Genomic DNA, 16,983 nt, shown 5'->3' on the forward strand with positions numbered 1-16,983 from the left:
CTGGTATAAAAGGGATTTATCCAACAGTAATGACCTGTCGAGCTTCTGTATTGCACAGTATTATACAATAAAACTGACGTAGTGTTTGTTATCTGCAGAAAGTTTACTACACGAGTAACCAGCAGCTCCACGTGGGGATCCTGAGTCCGACCATCGATGACGATGACAACCGGTGTCTGGTGGATGTGAACAGCCGACCAAGGCTCATCGAATGCAACTACGCCAAAGCCAAGAGGATGAAGCTATACTGGCATTTTATTCAGGTATCCGCTTTATGTTATAGTATCTGTGTGCACTATCGCTTCCACTACAGTGGATATAACAGTCTGTGTATATGTACGAAGGTCCTTTTATGAAAAAAGAATTCCTTGAAAATGTCAAATCTTGGGCAAGATTGATTAATGGCACAATGTAATGCCTCTTATTCTGCACACCAGTGGTCGCTGTTCAACCCCTTATTATACTAACCTTCCCTCTACATATACCTCTGCCCTTTACCTGAAGCAGACTGACACTGTGCAGACAGTCTCTATGTAGAGCTACAGGCAGCCGGACCGGCATTGGTTTAGTAAACCGCTGTCTTATGTAGAACAACAGACTCTTATTATATTACTTTTTTATTACTTAAAAACTTTGAATGAATATTTAATTTATTTACAATAAGAAATTAAAAAGTAATAAAGAAGCGCATCTGTTCTACCAAACGTAAATGTAAGTTTACCATCTAGAATACACCTAATAGTCATATATTAAACCGATGGCCTTTATAGGGTCTATTTGGTATTACTTTTTGTATTTCTTAGTTTAGTTTATAGGATTATGACACATTAGAAGCAGCAGATCTCTGCAGACCAATCACTGTCAATTCATTTTTTAACTGAATTTTTTTATTTTTGTGTTTTCATATTTTTATGTATATTTGTATTCGCTATATGTAGATATAACATTGATATTGGTGAATGGAACCAACAAGTAAGGTCTGTATTTCAATTTTGATTGAATTAGCGCCTGATTAGAACCCTTTGGGTTGGCGATTTGTATTTATTTTCAATCATCTGGGTGGCACAGGGGTGAGCTTTGCTGTCTTTGGTTCGGTTACGATCGAGGTGCTCTCTGAGTAAGGTTTGGATGTGGTCATGTGGCGTTCGTTTGCAGCGAAAAGCTACTTAGTAAATTACAAACATGCTGGTCCTCACGTAATGTTGGTTAATGCAGGAGAAGTCTGGGATTTCTCTTGAGTTAACCGCTCATAAATTGTGCGATGTCCGTTCTCCGGAGAACACGGCTGTTTGATCTAGGTTTCTGGCTGATCGCACCGTCTTAAATATTCTCAAAACACGCTGGTAGGTTAACGGACTTCTGATTAAATTGTTCTCTGTGGACTTCATTTGCGAAATTGGACGGCCAGCACAGAATTCATAGGCAAACCGAGGGGGGGGGGAAGGGGGGGAGGGGGGTTTCCTAGTGCCTGAAAACCCCCTCCAAGCCTGGGGTACTGTATAATTGAGGTGGCTGGACCCTGCCTCCGCTTCACACGGCTCTGCTTGAAAAGGGAGAGCTGCGTGTACCTAACAGTAGTACACGCAGCATTGCCCATGTATATTATGGGGATAGGAAGAGTTGGAGAGCAGCCAAGCACTGTCTAAAATTATAGCCACGCCCCCATGCATGCTGGTCACGCCCACATTGCGGCATGGTGTGGAAACCCCCCTCTACAAATCCTGTGTTTGCCCCTGGCATTCCTCCGTGTTACTGCACTAGTAGAATTCAATACCCAGATAAGTGGTATAGATGGTTGAGACGCTGCTGATATATACAACGAAATATGGGATCTATTTATTAACGGCCCCATATGCCCCTCCGTATCATATCATCCCAGTGACTTTCATGACCTTTCAACTCCGGGACATGTAACCGTTGGGATGCGAAGGCACAGAACAATTTTGCGGTGATAACCGTAAGGGAGAACAGAAAGGTCCAATGCTCCCTCTAACGCAACGCCCTCCCCATAGGTAGAACAGTTAACGCCATTTTCAGATGTCGTCAGCCAACGGCGTCAATCTCCGAAAAGCTAATCTTTTTGGAGCTTGTTAAATAGCCCCAGACCGCAGTCCCCATTGAGAATTATGGGGACAGTGGTTTAATGCGATATCTCCTACGTTAGGCTTTTGTTAGATAGCTAAGTAATTAAAAATGGCTAAACCATGCAGAAAAAGACGTTTGTGTGGTTTAGGACTTAATAAATAGGCCCCAAGTCGCACAGCGCTGTGAATGGCTGGATTATAGACGCTCACCTTAGGCTCTGATTGTAACAACATATTTCACAGTAGGAACCAATTTTCTGATTCCTCAATATAGAAGCAGATAAATTTCCCTCCATCACATCAAACATAGACTTTCTGGATCATTATCAAACGCAGTTTTACTGTGAGATATTGAACATGACAAATTGCCCTATCTGGACCCCAGCGTCGGTCTCCGCGGTGGGTTTATTACAGAGACACCGCTGACAGCGGATAGCAGAGATTCTGTCTTTGCAGGAGGTCAGGACATCACAATATTTCAGCCGATGAAATGGCTGAGAGGCCAAACAGGCAAAGAAATTGTGTTTTTTTATTCTGCAAGCGTTCGGGGAAACAGATCTGTTTTCAGACGTAAACCCACAAAGCGCTGGGCGCCTGTTATCTGTTGTCATTTTCTGCTCCAGCAAAATCACTTTGCACTTAGTAGCAGAGTTTGCCAGACAGAGAATACATGAGTAAGGCGCAAGACTTAAATTATAAGACGTGGGAAATAACAGCGGCGGAGCGGAAATGTCTTATCGGCGCTGCCTGTGGCATAAAATGACAACGCAATGAAAAATAAACTCAATTTTTGTGTCTATTTTAGCTGAAGATCATAGAATGAGAGAGAGACACAGACTACATTATATATTGGGGTGCATTGTGATACGCTAAGGACGTAACTATAACCAGAACGGCTGCTAGCGGGCCAGGGGCTGTAGGGGGTCTGCTGGGATTTGGGTCTGCAGTGGACTCCCTAAAAAAAAAAAAATATATATTAAATAAAAAAAAAAAAAAAAAAATGCTCCCCTTGTTTCCTATTTTTTTCTTTCGTAAAATATTCAGAAGTTCTATTATTTGTGTAGTTTCTTATTGAAGCTTCTCTTATGGCTGAAGGGTCAGGGGGTACATAGGGGACTGTAATCATGTTGGGGTGGGGTTTGTACTCAGTCCGGTATTTTGAAGCATATTATCTCTGGGTACATTTCTCCGTCAGACACGTGTAGATGGCGAATAATAGACACAAGAAGGGAATAATTAAATAGACGCTTTGACATTAAAGATCATTCTGAGAGCGCGGAGTGTGACGGACATTGTTTCTGAGTATGTTATGTGATAGAATAATGAGAGTAACTGTCTAATACGGTCATCATTCCTGGTAATGCAGAAAAGATGCTGTTACTTGTCATTCCCCTCATTCCAGATATTGTATATGAGATTATTATTGTCATTTATTTTATAGCAGCAATATAACATTTAGTACTGGAGGCTCAGTCATTAGTGTCCCCTCAGCTTCGCCTGTGTCAGATTTATTAGTGTCCCCTCTGCTCTCCCCCTGTGTCACAGTCATCAGTGTCCCCTCTGCTCTCCCCCTGTGTCAGTCATTAGTGTCCCCACTGCTCTCCCCCTGTGTCAGTCATTAGTGTCCCCACTGCTCTCCCCGTGTATCAGTCATTAGTGTCCCCACTGCTCTCCCAGTGTATCAGTCATTAGTGTCCCCTCTGCTCCGCCTGTGTCACATTTATTAGTGTCCCCACTGCTTCCCCCATGTGTCACACTAGTGTGCCCTCAGCTCCCCCATGTGTCACAGTCATTGGTGTCCCCTCAGCTCCCCCGTGTGTCACAGATATTAGTGTCCCCTCTGCTCCCCCGTGTGTCAGTCATCAGTGTCCCTTCACCTCCCTGGGACAAAGAAGAAGAGTTTATCAGAAAGGGACACTGACTTTAAAATATTTCCCCACAAAAGGACTACAAATCCCAGCATGCCCAGACAACTCTGCTTGTAATCCTAGTCCTGCAGCAGCTGGAGCCCCTCCGGCCCGTCTACGCTCAGCCTCTGTTCATAGGTTAATGTAAATTATATCCATTGTCAGACAGACAAAAACACAGCGATAATGAGCATTTCAGAGCATTTCTGCCCCTATGACGCAGCCATCGACCTTTCTGGGCTCTTCTTAAACTAAAGGGCAGTCAGGACGAGAGGGTAATAAAGTCATCACAGGCCGGGATCTACCTGGCTCAGCAACGTACCAGGTGGTAGTTTATATCCTATTACAGTCCAGTTATAAACAGACCAGAGCGTTACATTATTCTGCCGGGTTACAGGCGCTCAGAGTATATAGGGTGAGAGGTATATGGAGCTTCTGCATTGTGTATACGCCGTCTATATCCGTCACCTCCAGGGTGTATACACCGTCTATATCCGTCGCCTCCATGGTGTATACGCCGTCTATATCTGTCCCCTCCATGGTGTATACACCGTCTATATCTGTCCCCTCCACGGTGTATACGCCGTCTATATCTGTCCCCTCCACGGTGTATACACGTCCATATCCGTCGCCTCCACGGTGTATACGCCGTCCATATCCGTCGCCTCCGCGGTGTATACGCCGTCCATATCAGTCGCCTCCTTGGTGTATACGCTGTCTATATCCGTCACCTCCTTGGTGTATACGCCGTCTATATCCGTCGCCTCCTTGGTGTATACGCCGTTTATATCCGTCACCTCCTTGGTGTATACGCCGTCTATATCCGTCACCTCCTTGGTGTATACGCCGTCTATATCCGTCACCTCCTTGGTGTATACGCTGTCTATATCCGTCACCTCCTTGGTGTATACGCCGTCTATATCCGTCGCCTCCTTGGTGTATACGCTGTCTATATCCGTCACCTCCTTGGTGTATACGCCGTCTATATCTGTCCCCTCCTTGGTGTATACGCCGTTTATATCCGTCACCTCCATGGTGTATACACCGTCTATATCTGTCGCCTCCACGGTGTATACACCGTCTATGTCCGTCGCTTCCATGATGTATACACCGTCTATATCCGTCACCTCCATGGTGTATATGGAGATCTCCCCCTAGGATTCAATGAGGCATTAGCCATTATAGCTTTTCAGAGCTTAATAAAAATCGCCCACACCACAGTCATTGATTATTATGGTTAATGCGGTATTTTGCCCAATGCAGGAGGTATCTCTCGTGCTTTGGGCTTTTCTTAAACTACAATTTTACTTAAAATGCCTAATGATGCAGAAAAGGCAGTTTCCACGTGGTTTACGGCTTTATAAATAAGTCCCTATATGTGAACCCATATTTGGACCTTGTTAATCCTCTCTCCATCATTACCGTGTTGGTAATTTTATCTGAAGTACATACAAATCCTCTCCGTGTTACACGTGTGCAGGTGACGTGGAGATGAAACTGATGGATTTTACCCAAGGCAGGAAAACTAATTATGTAGAGTTGTTAATTAATGACCTTCCTGTGTCTACACTCCGCTAATTAAACAGCAGCGCGACGCTCTAGGCTGGATTAGACAGAGGGGTTAGACGGCTGGAGTGTCACATAGAATGGGGGATGGGAGAGACCGGTGGTGTTTAACCTCTTTTTGCCTGGGGGCCCCGTTGTCAGTCTGCTGGGGCCCTAACGTGGCATATCCCACAATCAGGGGAGCCCAAAAATAGGCTGGACACCTCTTCACCATGGAGATAGAAGCAATAGGGAACACAGACATATCCTCTACAATATACCACAGATGAGGGGCAGCACGGACTGACCCCCCACCCCTGCATAACACCCAGATGTGATAATCTCCACTGAAACTAACCCTCCCCCACTTACCATATCTGCAGGGCCTACCAATAATACCCTGCGCCCCAACTAGCAATACCCCAATACTATACATGGGGTTCAGGGTGACATTATCTTGTATATATGTTACTATGATTCAGTTACATCATTTTATTATTCTAGAGAGAGCACAAAGCTTGAAAGACAAATGTGATCATTTATTACAACACAATATTAAAATCAACATTGAGCATGGTGGAAAATTATTATTCAATTATTCCGTGCCCTTTATCTGCAAAAAAAAAAGAAAATAGTTGTAATGGAGAATAAAGTGAATAGATGATAATAGAAATTCACACATCAAGGAATCTTCACTAGTGGACTTCCCTCATCAATATTTCTTACAGCATTGTTTGGAGTCACATATCGCTGAGACCTATGGACATTATCAATACAGGAGATCTTCTATATCAATTTTGACAACCGTAATCCTTTGGTTTATGTATCAGCTTGATCAAGCACGGTTATTTATGCCACATAGGTCTCTTTAGCACTCAACTTTTTATTTTTGTTCATTTTATTATTCAGGATTAGATAATTGTCCCCATATTAATATACTTCCAATTCCAAAGGTTTCTCTTACAAATAGCAAAATATCTTCATACATGAATATTACTGTGTTTAGTAGCTTATTTATCTGAAATGATTCGTGCTGTACTTTATTCAGAGTCATGACTCGGCAGCATTGCGTCTCAATGTCAACAGGATTATTATAACAATGTTTCTAAATGATGCAAATCTGCGCTAATCCCAGCAGCCAATCAGCATTCATGCGTCTAATGTAAGTTATACAATGAAAATGAATATCGGATACGAGGACACGCCCCCTCCCAACGCTAAACCGGTCTGCGCATTTAACGTTTTCCCCCCCTCCACCCCGTGACATTTTCCCATCTAGCTGGATTTACTCATAACTCTAAATGAGCCCCCCAGACCCTACAGCCATCAGAGCCATTTAGAGCTCTCCGTATAACCAGGAAAACACAGTCTTCTCTTTCTATACAATGTATCAACTTAACAACAACCAAGATTCCGGGTCACATTACACCACTGTAACAATGAAGAGATGTGGTCCTATTAGTAATACAGTGAAATGTTAATAAATATACATTGCTGTAAAATGTATGATTGATGTATGAGAATGTATCACATACTGCAGTAATCACCAAGTCAGCAATAAGCTGTTATTAAATATTTTATGCATCTTTCACTTCCAACACTAAAAGGCACAAAAAATAAATGTTGTTTGAAGCAGATTTGTGTAATGAAATAATTATTTATCCATTTAAGATCCATCTAATTCTCCTCTAGAAACTGGATTTGACATGATTTAGGGTCTAGGGTTATCTTGACGTCTCACCAGTTACAGGAGTGATGCTGTCTGTATATAGCAGCAACAACGCCTCAGATCATTTTGGGTTTGGAAGTTTTAATGGGGAAGTTTATGGTTTTTTTATATAGCAGAATTTTTAAAGCAAGTTCCATGAATAATTGATAGGACGCCTTATGCAAAGAAATCTGAAACTCTTTCACTCTTTGCTTTATAGTTACAGCAAGATACTGTAGCTCTGATGCTTGGAAACGGCAAAGCAAGTAAAACAAGATACTTATATAATGGTGGTTTTAGGGAGAGCGAGGGATGGAATTAAACCGTGTCTAAGCACAGTGGTGCGCAAAGTGTCCTTTAGGTGGGACTGCAAGTGACCGCCTGCCATTATTACATTTATATTACATTTTATATTAAAATTACTTATTTAGATTTAACTAAAAGTTTCCAGCTTGCTGTCTGTTTCATCCTGCACAGAAAGTTGACATTTTTAAAACCTATTCTTAGGAGGGTGATGCTTCTCTATCTGTCATCACTGATGGGAAAGCCAGAGTTTGTGATTGTAGTCAGGAGATGAGTGATGTGCTAGTGAGGACAGGGCTGCATGTGACAGGGGCAGTGACATGATGTGAGGAGGGGAATGAAGGCAGCAGGAAGCCACAGACTTAGTCATATAGTGGAAGGAGCAGGGGCCTCAGCAGCACAGAGTATATCAGGAGATTAGTGATGTGTTAGTGAGGACAGGGCTGCATGTGACAGGGGCAGTGACATGATGTGAGGAGGGGAATGGAGGCAGCAGGAAGCCACAGACTTTCCCCCATACACCCAACTGCAGAAAAAAAAAACTGCACACCCAATCTACATATTCAGATTTACTCTATAGAAATGAAAACACTTTGTGAAAGTAGTAGTTGATTTTACGAGCAGCTGAGCTGGGTAGCATCAGCCCGGCGTTCGCTTCTTGTAATGTATTATGCAGCGCAGTTACCGAAGCCTTTATCTGCGTAGGTAACTTTATCGCTGTGCTGGGAATTCTGCTAATACACAGCCCACTTTCCTGCTGCCATTAATTAAGTTTTCCAACCACTTACAGAAGGTTCCGCAGCTGACAGACGTTTCCCTGATCCAGCATTCTTTCTACAGTCTCCACAAAGTAGTAACAGTACAACCTCATTATATATCAGCAGCTTCCCAGATACACAGCGGTAACGTCTGGAGTCTCTGCCGGAGCTGTAAATCACAAGCTGCAGGGATAGAACCTCTGTGGACTAAATAGCAGAGCTGCAGTTGGTATAGAAGTAGCTTTTCTCTGTCTCACTGTGCTGCAAAACAGCATGTGGTCACATTATCGCTTCTTAGCCGATACTGTTGTCCCTTCAGCAAACATATATCACCTGCTGAGAAGTGACTGCTGTACATTACTCTTGTAGAGATTCTATATGACCAGACACACGCTATTTATTAAAGTGCAATCCATAGGCAAACCGAGGGGAGTTCCTATGGAAACCCCCCTCAGTCACAGAGGGTGGTTTCCTAGTGCCTAGAAACCCCCTCCTAGCCTGGGGCACTGTATAATTGAGGTGGCTGGACCCTGCCCCCGCTTCACACAGCCCTGCATGAAAAGGGAGAGCTGCGTGCACCTAACAGTAGTGCACGCAGCATTGCCCATGTATATTATGGGGATAGGAAAAGTTGGAGAGCAGCCAAGCGCTGTCTAAAATTATAGCCACACCCCCATGCATGCTAACCACTCCCACTTGTGTGAAACCCCCCCCCTCTACAAATCCTGCGTTTGCACCTGCAATCAGCCATTAAAACGTCAAAAACAGCCGTTTTCTCCGTAAAATCGCCATCACACAATTTATGAAGGGTTTATGGCAGGACAAATCTTTGATTTTTACCCATATAACATTTCTTAGGGCAGCCCCCATAGATTAACATGGGGACAGTGACGTTCTGCAAGTTATTAAGCTTTTTGCAGCATTGCATAAGGATTGTGGGGTCTATGTATCAAAACAGCCACAAAGTTACAACACAGAGATAAAATCCATGAACTTGTAAATAGAGGGTGGTCTCTTGTATCAAATATAACATACAGATATAAAAGTATAGGATGCAGAAGGTGTGACATCAAATATCTGAAACAGAGATAGATAGATATCTATCTAGATATATATTACATACATTGAATGTGCTGCCCCAGAAATATATATAATGACTAATTAAACCCAATGATCTTGTACAGAAATCAGGAGATTTCTGGGGAATTTATTATAGTCTTAAAATAACAATTTCCTGATTCTGTGATAGAGGAATGATGAGAAGAGGGACTTGTGTAATAATCAGTAATAATATCCAGAGAATGATTACAATACTCTATTCCCCGGTCGCCCCCCCTGTTACTAGTGATGCACCGTGCAGGTTACGCCGTGTTATCATAAAGGGAGAATTTTGCCTTATTTAAATGTATCCATGTTCCAGAACATAAAGGTTTACTAATATTATATAGGACTATATTTTTTTTTTTTTGCATTCCAAAAAAAAATCCCTTTTTGTTTTTTGTCTCTTTTGAACGACCCTGAGTAAGGTCCCTTCTGGTAACGCCATGCTGGAGGGACCCTTCCATAGGACCCCTCCCGGCTCCGTCCTCTGTTGCCCCCACTCCTTTCTCTATGACAGCTGCTTGTACACAATTAATTCATGAAAAAGGTGTTTATTCCACATCAATTATTTATTTTGGCCCAGGGTAGTAGGAAAATAATTGGGACATTTGGGAACAGAGCATTTTACAGGAGGTGGAAATGTAGTTGAGTTCAGGGCTTGTAATTTGATTAACCCTTGACACTTTTTCATGATGCGTTTCTTCTGTGATGTCACCGAGAGGAGTGTCCCGATCACGGTTACTGTTATTCTGCTACTTTATATATCTGTTTTTACCCACATCTCTTAGATTGTAAGCTCATTGGCCCAGGGTCACCTTTAGTGTCCGTTTCATGTCATTGTACTTAATTTGTATAGCACTGCGCAATATCTTAATATCGGATGCTAGAAAGTATAGAAAGTAACTGTATAGAGTTCCCAGATACTCTTCCCAACGTGTTAATTACTGTACAATGTAATACAAAGTTTTACAAGATTTGAAACGCACATAACACAATATGACGTTGTTTCCTGTATAAGTAATATTGGCCTTCGTGCATTTCAGAGTTTAGAGGCTGTAAATCAGATTGCCAACCTACTTACTATATAATCATCTAGTTGGGGGGGGGAGGTGTTGTTATCACAGTGGGGTGTGTTCTGTTGGCACCACCCCTGAGGAGCACAGGTGCATATAGGAGGAGATTTATTGAAGCAGGGACTAATGCATCTGTTTTCTGGGAGAGTTACCTAGTACTCCAAAAATGTAGAGTTCAGTGATGCAGCGCGATCAGATCTGTAACTGAAGGGGTTTACATATAAACCGTCCTCCCTTCCCCAAAACGTGTAGAATAATAGAGGTGATATAACGATATTACATCTTCTTACTTTATCTCTTTGCAAATCCCTACACTGTATCCATGTGTCCTCCAGAATCCAATTCAGATTACTCACCCTTACCTACAAAGCCCTCAACAATACCCCCCCTGCATACATCTCAAATCTCATATCAAAGTACTCTGCCTCCCGCCCTCTTCCTCTGACCTGCGCCTTGTCTAGTCACCTCTCACTCCTGCCTACAAGACTTCTCCCATGCTGCTCTGCACTTATGGAATTCCCTACCACGTCCAATCAGACTTTCCTACAGCCTTCAAATCTTCAGACACTCTTTAAAAACTCATCTCTTTTTTAAAGGTGACCTTATCCCCTATAACACTACTCGCACTAATGCACCCTCAAAACTGTCCCAATCTCCACTCTGAGCCACACTCGCTCCTCTTGTTTCAGCTGTGCCCTCTTCCACTTAGAATGTAAGCTCTCTAATGAGCAGGGTCCTCCATACCCTTTGTTTTCATGTCTGTATTTATTTTGTCTGTCTTGTATGTCCCTGTTTTATGTATGTCCTTGTTTTTCCTTCTGCACGGCGCTGTGGAGCACTGTGGCGCCTTATTGTTGTTATTATTATTAGTCTTTATTTATAAGGTGCCACAAGGTATCTGCAGTGCTGCGCATATTACAAACAATAGACCTTAGAGAACAGAACAATAAACAAGTAGCTGGAGCAGAAGTAGTAAGTATAGAGACAGGAGGGCCCTGATCATAAGAGCTTACATACTAAAGGGAGGGCAGACAGACAGCAGACACATGAGGAAATCAGTGGAGGGGATCAGGTGAAGGCGGAGCACGTACAGGGACAGGGGAGGAGGGAGGTGAGAAGAACCAACACGGAGATGATTAGTTGGATGGCTGGTAGACTGTGAGGAACAGATGAGCTTTAAGTGCCCATTTCAAGGTGCCCAGTTTAGGGGACAGTTGGATGGAGCGAAGGAGTTTGTTCCAGTGGTTGGGGGAAGCCCGGGAGAAATCTTTGATTGTGGCTTGGGATGAGGTGATCAGAGGGGAGGAGAAGCAACGGTCACTGGCCGACCGCAGAGAGAGGAGGGAGTGTGAATGGAGAGGAGATTGGGCAGCTGAGTTGGAGAGGGCTTTTTAGGTGAGAAGTTTGAACAGGATTCTGTAGGGGAAGGGGAGTCAGTGTAAGACAACGCAAAGACAGGAGGCAGAGGAGGAGCGGCATGAAAGGAACATAAGTCTCACAGCCGCATTGAGTATAGACCTGAGGGAGGCGAGGTGGGATCCGGGGTGGCTGGTGAGGCGAAGGTTACAGTAAACAAGACGGGAAATGATGAGTGCTTTGATAATGGTTTTGGTGGCATCCTGAGAAAGGAAGGGCCGGATGCGGGTTATGCGACATAGCTGAAAGTGTCAGGATTGGGCAGAAGTTTGAATGTGGGGGCAAAAGAGAGGGGGGAGGAGTAGAGGGTGAAATCCAGGCAGCGGGGGACTGGAGAGATGGTGGCGTTATTAACGGTGATGGAGAGATCAAGGTTGTTAGAAGATTTAGAAGGGGCAAAACAATGAGCTCAGTTTTGGTAATGTAGATGTTGAAGAAAACGTGAGGACATCCCAGAGGAGATGTGGAAAGCCAGTCAGATACGTGAGGGGGGTGGTCGGGGGGTGGTCAGGAGAAGAGATGTAGAGTTGAAGGTCATTGGCGTAAGAAGTGATACAGGAGACCGAAGTAAGAGATGAGATCACCCAGGGAGGTAATGTACAGTGGAACGAGTAGAGGGTCAAGAACAGAGCCCTGGGGAACTCCTATGAAGAAGACAGAGGGAGGGGGGGGGGGGTGAGTCAGGAGAGGAAACAGAGAAGGAGCTGTTGGCCAGGTATGAGGTGAGCCATTCGAGAACAGAGCCAGTGTGGACAAGACAAAGAAGAGTCTGCAATAGGAGAGATCAAGGAGGATAAGCAGGGATCAGTGGCCCCTGGGTTTAGTTGAGAGGAGATCAATAGTAACTTTTGACCAGGCCCATTTCAGCGGAGTGAAGGGGGCGGAAGCCAGATTGGAGAGGGCCAAGGAGGGAGTTGTCAGAGTGGTGCGAAGTGAGTCTGTTGCAGACAACCCGCTTGAGTAGTTTAGAGTCATATGGGAAAATGGGGCCTTATAAATCTATGATAATAAAAATAATCTCTCTATAAATGCAGATTTATCATTGCCTGTCTTAGACTAACGGTCTTGCTGATGGTTTTCTTGCTTTTCCCTTACCTTAGGGAGGATCCATACAGAACAAGAAGTCCAAGCGCTGTTTGGAGCTTCAGGAAAACAGCGATCACGAGTTTGGCTACCAGCTGGTGCTCCAGAAATGCAGCGGACAAACGTGGAGTATAACAAACTTTCACAAGACCATCTCAACATAACGGAGCAGCAGAACCTGTAAGACCCCTCCTGCCCAACAGGGGGAGCTATGCGGCGCAGTTCAGCCCCTCGGGCTTCTCTATACACTACTTGATTCTTTTGCTACTGTGTAGCAAATGTAAGAACTTTGCCTGCTGTACGTTTTTTATTTTATGGGCGAGTACGTGGACCGGTCGACGGGAGTTAGAGTTTTTATTTAGGAATATTTTTGCGGTTTTTAGTGAGATGGTGAAAGGTGGGGTGACGGTTGAATATATTGAAATATTTTGCAACTTTAAAGTGTAAATAAGTAACAAAAATGAAGATATTTATAATGGACAATAAATTTTATGGATACAAAAAAAAAAAATCCTTGATCTGAGCTATCGTCTTCTTTTCATAAAAAATGATTAGCAATTTTTTTATTTTTTTTTACTTGAGCTGACATAACGTGAATCAATAAATATTTATAAATACTATATAGGATCCTGTGGATCCTCTCACGATTAAAAATTGTTGTTTCTGCCCACCTCTAAAACTATTTGGCCAACTTCCACTAGGGGCAGTCTTCCCATGTAACCTATGGTTGATATTTCATTTGACACCAGTGTTTAAAGTTATCGCTAACCCATCTACTTGTGAGCTGGAGATTATTGACATCTATCAAGTCAGAGTGAAGATATGTCTTAGCTCCCACATCTCTCTTCTTTCCCTAATTGTTTCAGTAGTTAGTACTTGGCAGGCAGCCAAGAACTAATTACGGTTTCTTTTGTTGAAACAATGTTGCGGTACCAAAAAAAAAAAAAAAAGTTAACCCTTAATATGCCAGAAGCACTGATAACTTGTTTTACAACCATAAGGCACATCATTATATTAATTGGTTTCAAGAATATGAATTAAACAAAATATTTCCCCTTTACGAAACTGCGGTTTTATTACTTTTATAACCAGATACAACGGTGGTTTTGAGATCAATTTAATAAGCAGAAGCAGCCATTGACTGTGTCCGTTAATGGGGCACATGTAACATTTGCAGAAACCTTGGTGCATTATGCACCTACAACCATACGGTAACATCTACAATCCATGCAGTATGTTCATTCATTTGGGGTTCTACCTCATTGGCAATTGCTGCAAAGTTTTTAAGTTATACTCTAAGGAGGCCAACCCGAGATTTGTGACAAGACGGATTTCTCCCATCACAACTCTGAAGGCAGAAAACTAAAATAGTATTTCTCTGGAGAGTCGTGGTAGAATATCTAGCACAAAGGGTGAGGGGTGTTCCTAGAAGTTTTATAATACATTTGATAAAAGCCACCGTCAAGTTAAATCTCTGGCAGCATTATCCTGACTCTTGCAGCAAGGCATTATGGGAGCTTTTCTGCTCAATGCAACAACAGTACAATGGCTACATATAAATTAATTATAATACTTTACATAGTATGTCACCATGTAAAGATTGGGCAAATTCTGCTCATATTTGTAGATCAGGAAAAGATACATTTATTGCAATATACTTTTACATGTATGGGCAGCACGGTGGCTCAGTGGTTAGCACTTCTGCCTTACAGCACTGGGGTCATGAGTTCAATTCCCGACCATGGCCTTATCTGTGTGGAGTTTGTATGTTCTCCCCGTGTTTGTGTGGGTTTCCTCCAGGTGCTCCGGTTTCCTCCCACACTCCAAAAAAACATACTAGTAGTGCCTGCTAACAAATTGACCCTAGTCTGTCTGCCTCTCTGTCTGTCTGTATGTTAGGGAATTTAGACTGTAAGCCCCAATGGGGCAGAGACTGATGTGAGTTCTCTGTACAGCGCTGCGGAATCTGTGGCGCTATATAAATAACTGATGATTATGATGATGTTTCTTAAAGTTCAACTTTAAACATAGGCTCAATTCTAAAGGTCTGTTTTGCTGCAGCTTGTTAACATTAAAGTTGGGGATCTTTTTTCAGAAATCAGTCTCATCTTTTCAGTCTCATGTAGACGGTTTGTGGCCTTATTGGTTTAATTAATTGCTTCTATGGGGCATATCCAATTACCCGCAGACATCGCGGGTACGCCGCAGCTGTGCATGCCATCAGTTAATACGGTACCATAACAACGCAGATTTCCCTTCACAACCCTCCCTTCAGAGGCACTCTGCGTACAATTGAATATGCCCCCATTGATCTAGAAATCTAGATGATAGAAATGATTCTCAGTTAAAAATCTAGCGCAACTACTTCCATCCCCAGAAATGTTGTCACGCTCCTCTGGTGCAGGGTTAAAATTAACTTATTGATCAAATCATTTTAAACTATTTAAAAATGATTTATACAATAAGTGTTTTAATGCTTCTCTACGACATTTAGAGAGTAATCTTCCTTCATTATCTGTTTTAGCAAACTAAATAAGTATGTATTTAGCAAAGAGCAACAATATTCAAAATATATTTTACAGAAGTAGCAAATATATAGAATGCACAACAAGTTAAAAGTAACCAAGACGGATTCAGGTAATAAAGGGACGTACAGCAGGTTGCACTAATCAATACAGGGTATTATTAGGGAATGGATTGGTTTGTAAGGCAGCGGCGAATTCTGCAAATTCTGCGCGGGTGGGGAGGTGAGGGACAAAGAAGAGGACAGAGTCCCACAAGTCTGAGGATTGGCATTTTTATAACAAAGCAATGGAAGCGAATAGAAAAATACAATATATTCTCTGACCCTTATAACTGTATATTGATGATCTATAATAACATATAAAAAATAGTAAAGATTTGGATCAAAGACAAAGGCCTGCAATCCCCAAAATGTGTAATAACTTGATTCAGGCCAAAATTTAGAGCTGATCTGCTGAATATCTACTAATAATTCTGGATAATATACACTGACTTGATCATGTTTATTCGTGGTTCAGGCGTAACACAAATTACAGGGAGCACTAAGCAGGTCAGCCGGTGAGCTCAGATAAGTGCCCATTATGGGGTTATGGTCCAAGATTTACCCTTCAAACTGAAATGATGACTTAAAGTTCAGAAAGATAAATGTTGGGGGCCAGGAGCTGTACAATACCTGTCTTCCTGTGTGAGCAGCTTCAACATGAGAGAACTGAAACTTTGCTATAAAGGGAACGGAACGCAAATGTCCCAGGATGGGGGTCAGCAGATGCTCGCAGGGTTAGATATTTTGCAGTTCAGGTAAAATCATCTAAAGCTGGGGAAATTATTTTTTTTTATTTTTTTTAAACGTATAATGCAAATTAAGCTACACTGTCTTGTCTATTTCCTATCTTCAGGTTATTTTAGTCTATCTGTTTGTACGTGCCCCTGCCGCCCCCCCTGAATCCGCCGCTGTTCTGATCAAACATGCAGCTTCATTAAGTACTAAAAGATACATTTACTAGATTAGTGATAAATAATGTTCGAATCACAGGAGTCCAATTACATTGTCTCTAGAAATACTCTTAAGGGCTCCTAGGTCTGTAGCTCCGTTTTAGAGAGAGGACCTACAATGTTAGGGTGTACAAACTGTGATGTCTAACCTCTCCTGAAAATAAGACCCCTTAGATCTCGCAACTTCCTTGCCCTTAGCAGTAATTGGGATATTTACTAAAGAGCAGCTTTGAAGAATGTTTTATTGGCGGTGTTTAAACAGTCATATTTACTAAAGGCAAAAGCGCTGGAAAAGCAACCAGGAAAATGGCGTGTCTGTGAGAGGATAAACCATTCGGAACATAAGAAGCACCACTGACTCTTGAATTATGGGGGCAATCATTTATTGGTTAAAGGGGCAAAATTATTTTATTTTTAATTTTTCACTATATTATAATTTTGCCCCATAATAAAATGAAAAATTTATATTTCTCCCATAAGTTAACTATA

At 42.5% G+C, this 16,983-nt stretch overlaps 1 protein-coding gene across 1 annotated transcript in view; it reads left to right on the forward strand.

The window, feature by feature from the left end:
- The window catches only part of GALNT18 (polypeptide N-acetylgalactosaminyltransferase 18), a 226,063-nt gene extending 212,559 nt beyond the window's left edge, over positions 1-13,504 (forward strand). The window contains exons 10-11 of the mRNA XM_075188471.1: positions 99-263; positions 12,996-13,504. Of these exons, the coding sequence (XP_075044572.1) occupies positions 99-263; positions 12,996-13,142 (312 nt within the window). The 3' untranslated portion in view covers positions 13,143-13,504. The remainder of the gene's footprint in view (positions 1-98; positions 264-12,995) is intronic.
- Positions 13,505-16,983: the final 3,479 nt, after the last annotated feature.

Source organism: Mixophyes fleayi, chromosome 10, assembly GCF_038048845.1.
Source record: "Mixophyes fleayi isolate aMixFle1 chromosome 10, aMixFle1.hap1, whole genome shotgun sequence".
Classification (NCBI taxonomy): Eukaryota; Metazoa; Chordata; class Amphibia; order Anura; family Limnodynastidae; genus Mixophyes; species Mixophyes fleayi.